Source organism: Camelus ferus, chromosome 30 (genome assembly GCF_009834535.1).
Source record: "Camelus ferus isolate YT-003-E chromosome 30, BCGSAC_Cfer_1.0, whole genome shotgun sequence".
In the NCBI taxonomy this organism is placed as follows: Eukaryota; Metazoa; Chordata; class Mammalia; order Artiodactyla; family Camelidae; genus Camelus; species Camelus ferus.
In genome coordinates this window covers 4,375,075-4,388,423 of record NC_045725.1, presented here as the reverse complement: position 1 = coordinate 4,388,423, position 13,349 = coordinate 4,375,075, and the positions used below count along the sequence as shown (strand labels likewise).

The following is a 13,349-nucleotide window of genomic DNA, read 5'->3' as shown; positions in this document are numbered from 1 at the left end:
GGACTTGGACCCAGGTATCTGGTGGATCTTGTCCCGCACCGCTAGCCACTGGTGTGGGAGGAGCCAGGGACTAACCCCGCCCAGGGGTGGCTGACTTGCAGGCCTGGCGTGCTTTGGAAGGTCTCCCTAGGTGACTTGGAGACTCACCACCTGTTACGGGTTGAATCGAGCCCCCTCAAAATTCATGTGTTAAGCCCATTCCTGGTACCTGAGGATGTGACCAGATTTGGAAATGGGTTCTTTGCAGAGGTAATCAAGTTTAAAAGAGATCATGTGGGTGGGCCCTAATCCACTGTGACCAGTGTCCTTAGGAAGGGGGCAGTTTGGACAAGGAGAGGCCACTAGAAGGTGAAGGCAGAGGTCGAGCCAGGCATCTGCAAGACAAGGAACGTGGAAGAGTGCCGGCAGCTGAGAGGGGTTCTCCCCCAAGCCCTTAGGAAGGAACCAACCCTGCCAACATCTTGACCTTGGGCTTCCAACCCCAAGGCATGGAGAATGGATTCCTGTTGTTTAAGCCACCCAGTCTTTGGCAGCTGGAGCAAACCGACACCCAGCCTGTAACGCCGCCACGTTCTCTCACATGAGGGTCCCAGCTACAGCAGGGGCCCGTCAGCTGCCAAAGGTAACAGGACATGTTCATGTCACTTCTCTCAGGTCTGCTGGCCCCAGGCATGTGCACCTGCTCCCTCTCAAAGGTGACACCCTCCACACACGCCTGGCAAAGCGCCTGGGTGGTCACACAGCCTAAGCTGGTCCTGTTGGCCTTCAGTAACATCAGATGACTTCCGGGCCACTACCTCATCCCGTATCTGCACACGAGACACATTGTTTCTTCCTCTGCTGTCAAATTGAATGAATATCTCTGAAGCATCTTTGTTTTCCAGACGTGAATGGGTCCACTATTCCAGACTTGCTGTCCTTTGAGGGGGCGGTATTGGGGAGTGGGGAGGACGCAGACAAGCACCCTGCAGAGGGATGTCTAGTGTGACTAGCCGAGGGCCTCGGTGAGACAGCCTCTTCCACTTTCCTTTGAGGTCCAGGGAAGTTGCTGGAGGCCCCAGAACTGCAGCCCAGTGGATCCCAAACTAGGAAGGATGGTGAGTAGACCCTCGGCCGTCCAGAGTCTAGGGGAGCAGAGCACGGCCTTCCGTGCCGCGCTGGTGGACCAGGTGAACAGAGCAGGTCCCTGCCCGTGCTTAGAAGTGTTCTCAGAGGCTCCCCGTCTCAGCCCGAGCCATGTGGCATTTGAAAGTACCTTATCAGTCCGCTTTGGGCGGCTGCACGTTCCAGCAGATAATGAAACAGCGTTCTTTCCCAGCGCGTCCTACGTGCCTGGGACGCATTTCCGCTCAGTGAGCGCTGGGGTCTGGGGTGTGGACGCAAGGCCCCGGCAGACGGCGTGAACCAGACGTTCAACAGCACACTTCGCCGTGCTCGCTTTCTCTTCCCATGAAAAGCAACGTTCTTATCTGAGCAGAGCTTCTAGCTGCTGAACGTAAGGTACCACCCAGAGGGTGGTGTGGAGAACTCTGCACATCCAGGTACAACTTGTTGCCTTTCTCACTAAACTCTGAACTCCGCTCCTCCCCCTTCCCAGAACATTGGTGTGAATGGTTTTGAGGAATTTGCATTTTTAAAGCATGTAATTCAGTGATTTTTTAGTATTCGCAGAAATATGTGGCGATCACCATAGTGTATTTTAGGATATTTTCATCTCCTCGGAAAGAAGCCCCGTGCCCCTTAGCGGTTACTCCCCTATTGCCTTACCCTGCCCTGTCCCTAAGCAACGACAACTCTACCTGTGTCTCACTTAGGGCTCCCTGTGGTGCAAGCAGTGAGGCATTTAATAGGAAGCGTTTCTACGGAAACAAAAAGAAAGGTTAATGATTAGAACAAACTACAATTCCATTTTGAGTCCAGAGGACTCAGATGGTGGAGTGAGGGCAGTTCTGACAGATTTTCTGGTTTTAGCTTGAATGACTCTGGTGATGGCGTTGGGTGTCCTGGTGAATTTTCTGAGTGGCCCACCCAGCAGACTGCCAGAGAGTGGTCCAGACGTGCTCCACCCTGGTGGTTTCTCTGAAGTTTATAGCAAGTGATGCAGCTTCAGTTTGTAGGGCTTCGGGAAAAGGACGCTTTTAGTTCTCCTGGTGCCTCCAAGGTAGAAGGGTAGGAGATAATTGGAAATGTTAGTTTAGAGAGTTATAGACCGATATTAGAGGAAACTAGAAGAATTCAGGATCCAATCCAATTTGCAGGTGGATAACAAAACCTCAAAGACAGTGAATAGGGTTTGGATCTGATAATGGATGCGCTACAGTTTTTTACTGAAACATAATTTTCTGTCTACAATCACTATCAAATATAATCACAGTAAGACCAATTTGTTTATAAGTCTAGTCTTATTACACTTGGCCTGATTATTTACGTACATGCAGCCAGAGTATGGATTGATCATCTAGGCTCTTAAGTGTGCTTTACTGGAACTTTCAACAAAGAATCTCAGATTGACTTGTAAAAGCTTCTCAAGGCTAGGAAGCCAAGCCAAACACTCGCCATCAGACTTCACCTGCAGTACCTAAGATTTGGGTGAATTCCTCTTTTCTGAGGCCCCCAGTGTATCTAAAGATTCCTGGGTCTGCCAGAAAGTGCCCTTCCATACTCACCTGTAAGGTGGGAACTCTGTAAGCAAGGCACCAGTCTGTTTTTTTCAGGGTACAATAAGGTCAATTTTAGTTCCTTAATACTTCTGGCCACATGGATTCTTTGCACATCATTTTCAAACATGGCATTTCAGTGAAGGCCTTGGTAATAAACCAGTGTTTTTAATTTTCTCCTGTTATATGGAGAATAGATTCTTCTTTAACTTAAACGTGTGTGTGTGTATGAATTAAATTGTCATGAAAATAAGAGCAGTCAATTAGAGTTTATAAATTCTGGAGGTAGGAAGGAGAAAAACATAAATGTTCAGTTCTGTTGACAAAGATACAATTTGTCAGATTACTGTAAGTTACAGATAGCTTAAGGGAGAAAAAGAGTCCCTTAAATCTAGAAATACAACATTAAAGAATCGATAGTATTTCTAACAAAAACTCCTAAGAATGATAATCATTCTCATCATTTCACTCAGTCTCATTTAATGATTTTTGTTTTGCTTAATCTTGGGTTAGAAGTTCTGTGAAACCACCAGCATGTTCATTAGTTTTAGAAATCCTCAGTCCAGTGGCATGGTCTAAAAATTGTCCAAATGATGTCAGTATGGAGCATTCTTGTCTGCGGCTGATTATAAATGTTTTCAGAGAAGAATCAGAATAAAGCAATAATATTTTGTGAATGACAAAAGACATTTAATAGCCATGATTAAAGATATGGTGAGAGCTCATTTTTAAAAATGACCCAGTTGAGGAGGGGAGGGTATAGCTCAAGTGGTTAGAGCACATGTTTAGCGTGCATGAGGTCCTGGGTTCAATCCCCAGTGCCTCCCCTAAGAATAAATAAACAAATAAACCTAATTACCTCCCCCCACCAAATAAATAAAGGACATGCATAAAAATGACTCAGTTGAAAAGGAAATTTGGTTATTTCTGAGGCATACAACTTTAAAAAAATTTTTAAGGTAAAAATCAGAGTTATGGATTACATGGACAATAAGGACTTTGACAGGTTTCTAGGAATTTTATGCAACTTTTGAAATACTTACTAGTAACATATACACATACAAATGTGACCTACAGAAAGGTTAAACATCACTGCTTTGGCAATGCCTCATGTAATTTAACACATGAAATAAGCCTAATTACTTTCCATAGCACTATTTGTATAAGGAGAGGGAGCAAATCTTTGATATGTTCCGGGGCCCTCTGGAAATACCACAAAATTGGTTCCAGGTCAGAAAGACTTTATTTGAAATCTGACTTTGAGAAGTTTGCAAAAATACTTAGCTCTATAACCAGAGTGACAATTAAAAGATTTCAAAGGCATGTGCAGAAAGTTACAGCTGTAAAAAGACTTTGGTTCTTTTAATATTGAGAAGACTCAGTTTTCTTAAGTAATCAAAGACCTAATTAAGAGAGACTCGAGGAGGGTGGAGAACCCAGCAGTCCCTGGGACTTTCTCGGGAATGCCGCGCCTTGAAACGGCTTTCTTCACCCTGGAGTGTATCCAGGCTCCCCTCTGAGAGCCACGCCCTCACCGGCTGGCCCTCCAGGGACTCAGCCCCACTTCGCTCATCTCTGCAGGAAATTCACTTGGCTGAGTTCAGCGCTTGCAGGGGAATTAACACCATCCAGAAAAGCCTGTTTCTTGATTTGAGATTTTTACTTTTAATCCTTTCATGGTGAGATCAACTATTGGCCTAATAGAGCATTTTTCCTGTATTATAAAATTCATCAAAGCAGACACGGGCAGAGCGACCTCCGTAAAGCAGTCGCACGGGGCTCTGGGTGACTTGGTAAGTAGAACTCCTGGCATCCAGGTTGGCCCCCACACTCAAGGTTCTTACAAGCGGAAGAGGGTGTGGCTGATGGGCCCTGTGTGCACAGGGCAGCCACCCTCGGCCACCCTCAGGCTGCGTCAGGTGGGAGGTGAGAACGCTTTTGTTTTCTCTTCTTTATTCCATGCAACCTCAGAGACTAGCAACAGCAAACGGGGCAGGAGTGGTTTTAGCAACAGCTCACCCATCCCAGCCTCCGTTTGAGGTGCCTGCTGTTTTTGTGACAGGAGACAGAAGTGTCACTGGTTAAGGCAGCCCCTGGGGACTTCAGGGCTGCTGTCAGCTAAGCACACAGACCATGGAACTTCCCCCCATCGTCGGCTGGAGCTGGGAGAGAGGGGAGGGGACAGTGAGTAGGACCTGCGTCCTGTGGGGGCGAGGCTTTGAGGAAGCGAAGCTCAGATGACAGAGTGGGGGATGGTCCCACCACAGAGGTGGGGACGTGGCTTTGAGAAGTCTTAAAGTATTTGAATAAGACTCAGCACAGGGGCACCTGGAACTTCTGTCCCCGACCTAAGAACAAGCCTCTGGAATGAACAGGAGCCTTTGGAGCAAGCAGGGTTTCCTGCGTGAGGTCCCAGGGCTGGGCCACCTGCCCCGCCAAGAAGACAATAAGACCCAGGCTCCCGGCTCTGCCCCTGACCCTCATCTTCACCCTGCCTCCTCCAGCAACTGCTCCTCCTGGGAAGGCCAAGCCACAAACACCCTTTCTAAATCCCCGAGGTTTTGCTGAGTGATTCGTTCAGGTCGAGCGTGACTGTAACACAAGAAGATAGAAAGGTGAGGAACACTGGAGACTCAGATGCAGCCCAGGGGTCCCACCCGAGGTCTTAAAGGCAGGATTAGCGCCCACAGTCGGTCTCTGCGGGCCTAACAGTGTGGACAACAGTGCTCCATCTGCAGATAGGAAGGGAGATGGGCAGGAAGGGCCCCGGGGCTGAGAGGTGCGGTGGTGCAGGCCCTGTGGTCAGGGCCACAGCTCCAGAAACAACCCCGAAGGAAGCTCTGTCCTCAGGATCCCCGCCCCAGGAAGGGAGTTCCCGAAACCCCAATTACTCTCTGTCCTCACAGTCACTGTTCTCCTTTCTCTCCTGTGGCTTCCTTTTCTTCTTCAAAGTTTCTTTTTTTAATCTCAGTGGAGAAGAGCACCAAATAATTTTTAATGGAAACTGAATGAATTAAAATACAGTTCAAATATTAATTTAGATGGATCGGCTGCAAATAACCTGTTCCACTTCCAAGAGCCTCACTGTCCTGCCGCCATGGGTCTGCTGGGGACATTTCCCCCTGGTTCACTCGGTCCCCAGCTCTCGGCTCTGCCAGACCCAGCTCAGCTGGATCCCGCCTCACTCCTGTCCCAAGCCGAGCTTGGAAGCAGTGGAGGAGGCCGAGGGAGATGCTGAACAGCTCACAGGCGCCACCTGCTGGACGCTGTGCTTCATCCATCCACGAAAGAGCATGGCTCACGTGGACCCTGCTTTTACCCACAACTTAGCTTCCTTTATGGACCTTTCTCACACTTAGTGGTATGTTTATATTGTTGGACGAGTGCTTATGTTTCTGATGGTTATTTTTTATAACAACTGAACTGCAGTACAATTCACTTTCCTTTACAATCCACCCACCAGAAGTGTGCAATTCAATGATTTTTAGTTGAATCGCAGTCACGGCCACAGTCAACCCTAGTGCATTCTCATCACCTAAAAAGAACCCCCAACTCATTAACACCTGGTGCAGGGCGCCGACTTCGCTTTATAGGAGAGATTGTGTCACAGGAAAAACCTGCAGAACTTTGTTCAAAGGCAAGCTTGTTAACTTGGTTTCTGTCTTATTAATGTTCTTCAGCATTGCAGATGAAGTGTTTGGGTAAAGATAGAGGGAAAGAATATATTTCTCATTCTACTACTTTGTGTTATTTTAGTTCAAAAGCCTGGCAGCAGCTGTGTTGGATAACATTAACTTTCTTGAACTATTTGAAGGGTTGAAAGTCCAGAACCTGATCCTTATTTTAAGTTGCCCTTGTCGCCCGCCAACAGGCGTCATCTCTGCTTGCTTTCCTGCTGCTGCTGGACGGAGGCATGTTCGCACCGTCCTCGCCGCCCACCGGGCTGTTGGAGAGGGTCTTCCGGTACATCGATCTCCATCAGGACGAGTTTGTGCAGGTAAGAGACTCCACACACACAGAACACTTGGGTGGCTCTTCGGGAACCTGGGAGGATGGTTATTTTCTGGGAGATGTGGGTTTTTTTTTTTTTTTTTTTTTTTGCCTGACAACTTAATTCCATGTAAACGCCTGTGACTCCTCGTTGAATTAAAATAGTAAGGATCGGTTAGGTTTAGGTAAGCGATCCCTCCCGGCCAGTCCTCCTAAGGAGGGCAGGCCTGGCACAGTTGGTGTAGGCATGCCTGTTTAGCGATGACCAACCAGCTCCGCTGAGCTCACCTTTGCTCTGGACCCACCATCACATGGCCCAGCCTCCCATTCAGAGGGGCCCTGGCGGGGGCTCTCTCCACCTGCAGACCTGGCTGAGACACAGCCTCCCGTTACATCCGGAGTGGTTCCACCTGCTGCCGCGCGCTTCAGGTCCAGAGTTCCGCCAAGTCCGGTATCAACGCTGCTCATTTTGTAGCCTGTGTGCAATATGTCCTTCACCTCCTGTATGCTTCTCTGCTTCTTCATCCTTACTCACCACGTGTGATCTGCACGCAGTCTGGGCATTTGGGGGGTGGGGGCAGAAAGGAGTGGGGAGTGTTCTACCTGCCGCCTCAACTGGTAGGTCCCTCTCCTCCATCCGTTGGCCATCACCGCCCAGGACCTCCCTAAGGTCCCACTGACTCTGGACCTCCAGTCCTCCACACCGTGTCCGGCACAGGATGTGTGTTCAGTGTATGTTTCTTGGATCAACTGACCGATATTAGGAATGCCGCGCAAGTAGGCGTGAAAGCCCCGTGGTTCGTGCAGAAGCACAAAGTTCAGGCTGCTGTTCCTAAGGTGGACCTTCATGGGATCCTTCCTCATGGGGGATGCTGACTTGATGTAAATGCCTCGTGGGCTTTCGAAACCTGGCTGGGGCTGCCAGGTAGGTTGCAGTTTGTAGGGGGGAGAGAAAAAGTGTGTGATGGGAGCTTGTGCCGGTCTGGGCCTCCCAGCCAAAACCTTCCTCTCTGCAGCTTGCTCAGATCCACCCAATCCATCAAATTTAGTGATAACTTGGCAGCATTCACCCTATAAATTCTAGTTTAAAAAATGTAAAAACACAAGACTCCTTAAGGTTAAATACAATTTTTTTGTATTGTCTTTTAAAATTTTTTGGGGGGGGAAGTAATTTATTTATTTATTTATTAACTAAATAAATTAAATAATTTATTTATTTACTGGAGGGACTGGGGATTGACTCCAGGACCTTGTGCATGCTAGGCATGCGCTCTGCCACTGAGCTACACCCTCCCCCTTTACACTTCTTTATAATCAAAATCAAAGTGCTACAACCAGGACAGGAATCAGACTCAGCTGGAAGTAGAGTCCGAGGTGACACGTGTGTTTTTTAATAAAAACTATGGCGATCCCTATCCAAGCGGCTAAGGAGGGCCCCAGGCTGGGAAGATTACTACTCATCGTTCCATATTCGCTGGCCTTTATCAGACACCCGCCAGGGCGAGGCCCCGGGCTGGACCTCCTGCACTTCCTCTCATCCCACCCTCACGGAGGGAAGCCGTGCCTCCTCTGCGGCTCCGCTGGCTCCTATGACCAGGGGTGTGGGTTTTCCGCACAACGAGCAGTTCTCCGGCTCCCTGTGGACCCCGCCTGGGCATTCTGCGTTCTGACTCCCTTCTGACTCTGTCTCCCTGGAGTCAGCCGCACCCTCACCCCACGCCGACTGCAGACCCAACCACAAGCAGCGGGTCCCCAGGCCGCCCACACTTCTGCCCACCTCAGCTGCAAATCAGGGGCTCTCGTAAGCCCTGCTCAGGTTCATCTGCCAGAACAGCTCGCGGAACTCAGGGAGATGCTTACGTCCATTTGCCCGAGGCAGGAGCTTCTGTCCTGGGGGTGGGGGTGCCCACTCTCCCGGCCCAGCCCCGGGGGGCCTCACCAGCCCAGAGGCTCCCGCAACCCAGTATGAGGTGCGGAGGCCTCAGCCATTCTTAACTCAACCTCTAGTCCGTCTCCCCTCCCCGGAGGCTGGGGGCTGGGACTGAAAGTTCCCGCTTCTAATGATGGCTTGGTCTCTCTGGTGACGAGCCCCCCTAGGGAGCCCATCCAGGTTCCCTCGCTGGAACAGAAACCCTCTCCTTTCACCCAGGAAACGCCAAGGGCATCTGGAACTCTGTGTCAGGAACTGGGGTCAGAGACCAAATGTTAGGACATGAGATGCTCTGAGCACCTTATCGCTTAGGAAATTATAAACATTTTAGGAGCTCCGGCCAAGAGCTGGGGCGAAAGACCAAAATACACATCTGCTGCCGGGCCTCAGCATCACTCACCAGCGTCTGCGGCTGGGGGCCGTCACTCTCCTTGTACAGCTGAGAAGCCTGAGGCTGAGAGACTCGAGGGACATACTCAGAGTCACCAACCTGTAATGTAACCAGACTAAGAACTCAGTCTGCCTGCCCAGCCCTGAGTTTAAGCCCGGGGTTGCACTGCCTCCTGGATCCCGCAGGTGCAGTGAGGGGGGCGGACCACAAAATGGAAATGCACAGGGCGCCTGGGGGGGCCTGCAGCCGGCTGAGGCCACCTTGGGCTTGAGTCAGAGTGACCTGCAAGGGCACTTGTGGGAAGCTAGGGCCCCGGGGGGTGGCCAGCTTGCTCTCAGGTCTCAGAAACCAGAGAGGGTGGTCGGGACGGGCCCTTCTGTGTGAGCCTGGTGGGGTCGAGGGCCACAGCCCCAGGTTTCAGGGGGCAGCCTTCCACCAGCTGTCCCACCCTGTCCTTCACTAACCAGAGTCCTTGGCCTCTGGGCTCTTGATGACACCTCCAGCTCGTCCGCCAAGTACTCGGAATGTCACGTTTGCCACCTCAGTCTCCGTGTCCAACAAAGGGTGCTGGTGACATGGTGAGGTGTGCCCCCACCAGGGTGGATGCGGATACCCCCACACCGTGCTAACCACCTTGCCGCCTCTCCTCCCAGACACTTAAGGAGTGGGTGGCAATTGAGAGCGACTCAGTTCAGCCGGTGCCCCACTTCCGACGGGAGCTCCTCAGGATGGTGGCCCTGGCTGCGGACCAGCTGTGGCGCCTGGGAGCCAGCGTGGACTCCGTGGACACGAGCTCTCAGCAGGTCTGCCGGCCCCTCCCGCCTCCGGGCCGCACTCCCTGGGCTTGGACCGCGCTTCCCTGCGTGGTGGCGAGACAGGAGGTTGCCCTGATGCTTGGCCAAAATGCCCCTGTAATCCTGCTTCCCAGCAAGGGTGACAAATTCCTCTCCATCCCAAAGGAGACTGTAGCGTTGACTTCTTAATCGCGTCGGGGCTGGGGGGAGCGGGGTGCTTCGTGAATCCCCCCCACCTGTGCTAGTCACATCCTCCCACGTGCTTCAGATTTCTCCCAAATGGCCCTTTCCCTTAAATTCAAATGCCTTCTTCTCAGCGGACCCAGCCCCTCACCAGCGTCCAGGCTTATTGCTGTCCCTCGGGAGCAAGTGGATCTTTAGTCCAACCTCCTGGCTTTGCCTGCTGAGGGCTGACAAGTCGGAATAGTCTGCGTTTTCCAGGACTGTGTCCACCTGTTGAAGCTAGTTGGCTGTGAGTCGTACTGAGGAGCACGTTCAATTAAGTCCACTCCTTGTCCGTGTGTATCTAAGGAAGTACTTCATTTCTAGTTGTCCAATTGAAAATCTCTCATGGGACCCATTTTAGAGCTGGAGAAAGTGATGATCAGAAAAGTTATGTGGGTTCTCCAAGGACCCAGGGATAGAAACAGACCCCAATGTCATGGCTTTGGATTTTCTGGAAGAGCTAAATGGATTTTTTTGGTTTTAATGTAATCCGTTTTCCTTCTGCAGCTGCCTGACGGTCAGACCCTCCCAGTACCTCCCATCATCCTGGCTGAACTGGGGAACGATCCCAAGAAACCCACTGTGTGCTTCTACGGCCACTTGGACGTGCAGCCAGCCAGACGGGAAGACGGGTGGCTCACGGACCCTTACACGCTGACGGAAGTGGACGGTCAGTGACACCTCGTGCTGGTTCCTCTGTGGGTGAAGTTCTGCCCTCCAGGCTTCCGAATTTGAGACGTGCCTCCACCCTGGACCCAAGTCTTAACTGTTGCTGTTAGGAACACGCTGTCCTCGTGGTCTATTCAATTAAGCTAGTTTTCTTTCATTTGTGAAAGAAACTATGAACCTTTGTGCCCCTGGGTGAATTAAGTCCCCAGGGTGGGAGCTCTTGGGTTTCAAGGAAAACAGTTGTGTAGGTCACACATTTGCCTTTTTAAAAAACACCAAATGTAATTATATTTTATAAAGACAAGAAGAAGAAAGGTTAATGGAGACACACATACCCTTTTTTCATTCTTCTGCTAATTGTAAAATCTCAAAGTGTGAGGCTATGTGATAGGACATTCCACAACAGATCCTCCAATCTTTTTCAATGAACTTGGATAAAATAGCTGATTACTATGAAGGCCAGATGGATCTGTACATTTCAAACTAGCTCATCTGACTAGCTGCTGGCGCTCTGTACATAATAAATAATACTTTGTGATTTCAGAGCAAGATTTGTGCCTGGAAAAATAGCACCATTTAAATGATTCCCCATAAAACTACCTGTTTTTGAGTTATGCTCCTTGGCAGACTTTTCTGAAAAATTCTTCCCCCATTTTTAAAGGAAAACTTTATGGCCGAGGAACGACAGACAACAAAGGCCCTGTTTTAGCGTGGATCAATGCCGTGAGCACATTCAGAGCCCTGGACGAGGTGGGTGCCAGCTGTGCTTCGGAACAAAGATGATAACGGTGATGGTGGTGGTGATGGTGGTGATGACGGTGATGACGATGATGGTTGTGATGATGGTGATGGTGATGATGGTGGTGATGGAGATGACGATGATGGTTGTGATGATGGTGATGGTGATGATGGTGGTGATGGTGGTGATGATGATGGAGATGATGGTGGTGATGGTGATGATGGTGATGACAATGGTGATGATGGTGGTGATGGTGGTGATGATGATGGAGATGATGGTGGTGATGGTGATGATGGTGATGACAATGGTGATGATGGTGGTGATGGTGGTGATGATGATGGAGATGATGGTGGTGATGGTGATGATGGTGATGATGGTGGTGATGACGGTGGTGATGATGGTGATGGTGGTGATGGTGGTGATGGTGATGGTGGTGCACAGGGAGGGGTCCTGGGGCTGGAAGGTCAGGTCTCCATGGTCCTGGCCTGGAGGATGTTGGTCCTGTTCCTGAGCTCACACTGGACCTGCTCCATTGCCCTGGGGTCTCCTGGGGCCCCCTGAGATGGCCTCGATGGTCTAGAAGTTCCCTCAGGGCCCTTTGAGCCAGAGCTTCTCTTTTGCTGAGACCCAGCTTAGGGGTGTCCATTGTCAAATGTTCCTCAAAGTGCAGTTTGGAAGGGGAAGGCTGACGTCAGCACTGTTTAAGTCACAGGATTGGTGTTTTACCCAGACGTTCAGATGCAGCGAATGTAAACGCCGCTCACTGCGGTATTACAGTGAGAAGGAGGCTCGTGCTGGCTCTGCGGGCGCTGGGACATCCCAAGAAGGAAACGCGGCCCGTCCCCGTCTGGGCTCCATGGAACCCTGTGACCTGGGGTGTTTGTGGGGTAACCTTACAAATGTGCAGCCTGCCTGCCTGCCTTTCCCTCGTCTTACTCACATGGCTGAACTGAAGTAAGCACTTTGGGACACTGGAAATTTGTTGGGTTTGTGGACAGAAAGGGGAGTCCCAGCAGCCACAGAGCAAACCCTCACCCGCCATCCACACCCCTGGTCCGCAGCGGCTCCCCTTCCAGGACAGAGGACTAGGAGGTTGGGTCGGCTGTGCTGGTCCCCATCTAGCCTGCTCAGGAACGACTGTAGAGTGGGGGCCAGTCTGCTGTCCCCGCAGGAGAAACACGAGGCCACGTGGGGCGGCCCAGCTCTGCCCCGGGCTTAGATCTCCGACGGTGCTTCTCCGAGACCCTGTTGATCCAGCAAGTCCTGGGTTTTTGCTGTTGTTGTTGTTGTTTTTTGGGGGGGAGGCTAATGGAAGCAATTTCATCAGATGTTAAGGTCTTCTCTTTGCTGACTTAATCTTCTGAGATGCAAGCAGAAGAGGGGTTTGACTGCTCTCCACTTAACTGCTTTATCTCTCTGAGGAAGACAAGCCCAATGAGTCAGGGCGTGCTTCTGGCCGGGCCGTGTTGACCACTGCAGAGTCGTCCTCTGGTCCATGGGGCTCCCCTAAATAAGCCCTCGGCCTTGGTCTCTCTCTCCTTGACTCTCTCTCTTCTCTTTCTTTCTCCTTCCTCCCTCCTTCCCTCACTGACTCCTTCCTTGTCTGTCTCTCTCGTTTTCTGTCCTCCTTTCTTAGGAAGAGAAAAGCGATATTTATAAGAAAGTTCCTATAGACAGGTCAAAATCTGCTTTGTTTTTCAAGTTTCAACTCTGAAGCTTCCATACTCACAAACAAGACATAAGAACTATTCACTGCTCTTAGACAAATCATTTCATCTCCCCGGGCCTCACACCCCCATCTGTGAGCTGGGAGTATCCTTTCTCCCTCCAGGCCTGCTGAGTGGAGCAGGCGAAGTTACATGAGTAACTTCGGGGCCTCGGGGGCCTGCGAGCCCTGGGCCCTTTATAAACCCTGGTTTCTTTCCTGTTCCCTCCTGCCCTCCCATCCTCTCTT

At 50.7% G+C, this 13,349-nt stretch overlaps 1 protein-coding gene across 4 annotated transcripts in view; it reads left to right on the top strand.

Moving 5' to 3' along the window:
* The first annotated feature begins 985 nt into the window (after positions 1–985).
* CNDP1 (carnosine dipeptidase 1) overlaps positions 986–13,349 on the top strand; it is a 25,047-nt gene continuing 12,683 nt past the window's right edge. Inside the window, exons 1-5 of one of the 4 annotated variants that reach the window (XM_032470456.1) lie at positions 986–1,097; positions 6,529–6,654; positions 9,622–9,771; positions 10,495–10,657; positions 11,318–11,406. In XM_032470456.1, the coding sequence (XP_032326347.1) occupies positions 1,095–1,097; positions 6,529–6,654; positions 9,622–9,771; positions 10,495–10,657; positions 11,318–11,406 (531 nt within the window). In that variant the 5' untranslated portion in view covers positions 986–1,094. Of the gene's footprint in view, positions 1,098–1,388; positions 1,542–4,209; positions 4,451–6,528; positions 6,655–9,621; positions 9,772–10,494; positions 10,658–11,317; positions 11,407–13,349 lie in introns of those variants that run through there. The other 3 variants (XM_032470458.1, XM_032470455.1, XM_032470457.1) reach the window with 3 other exon arrangements.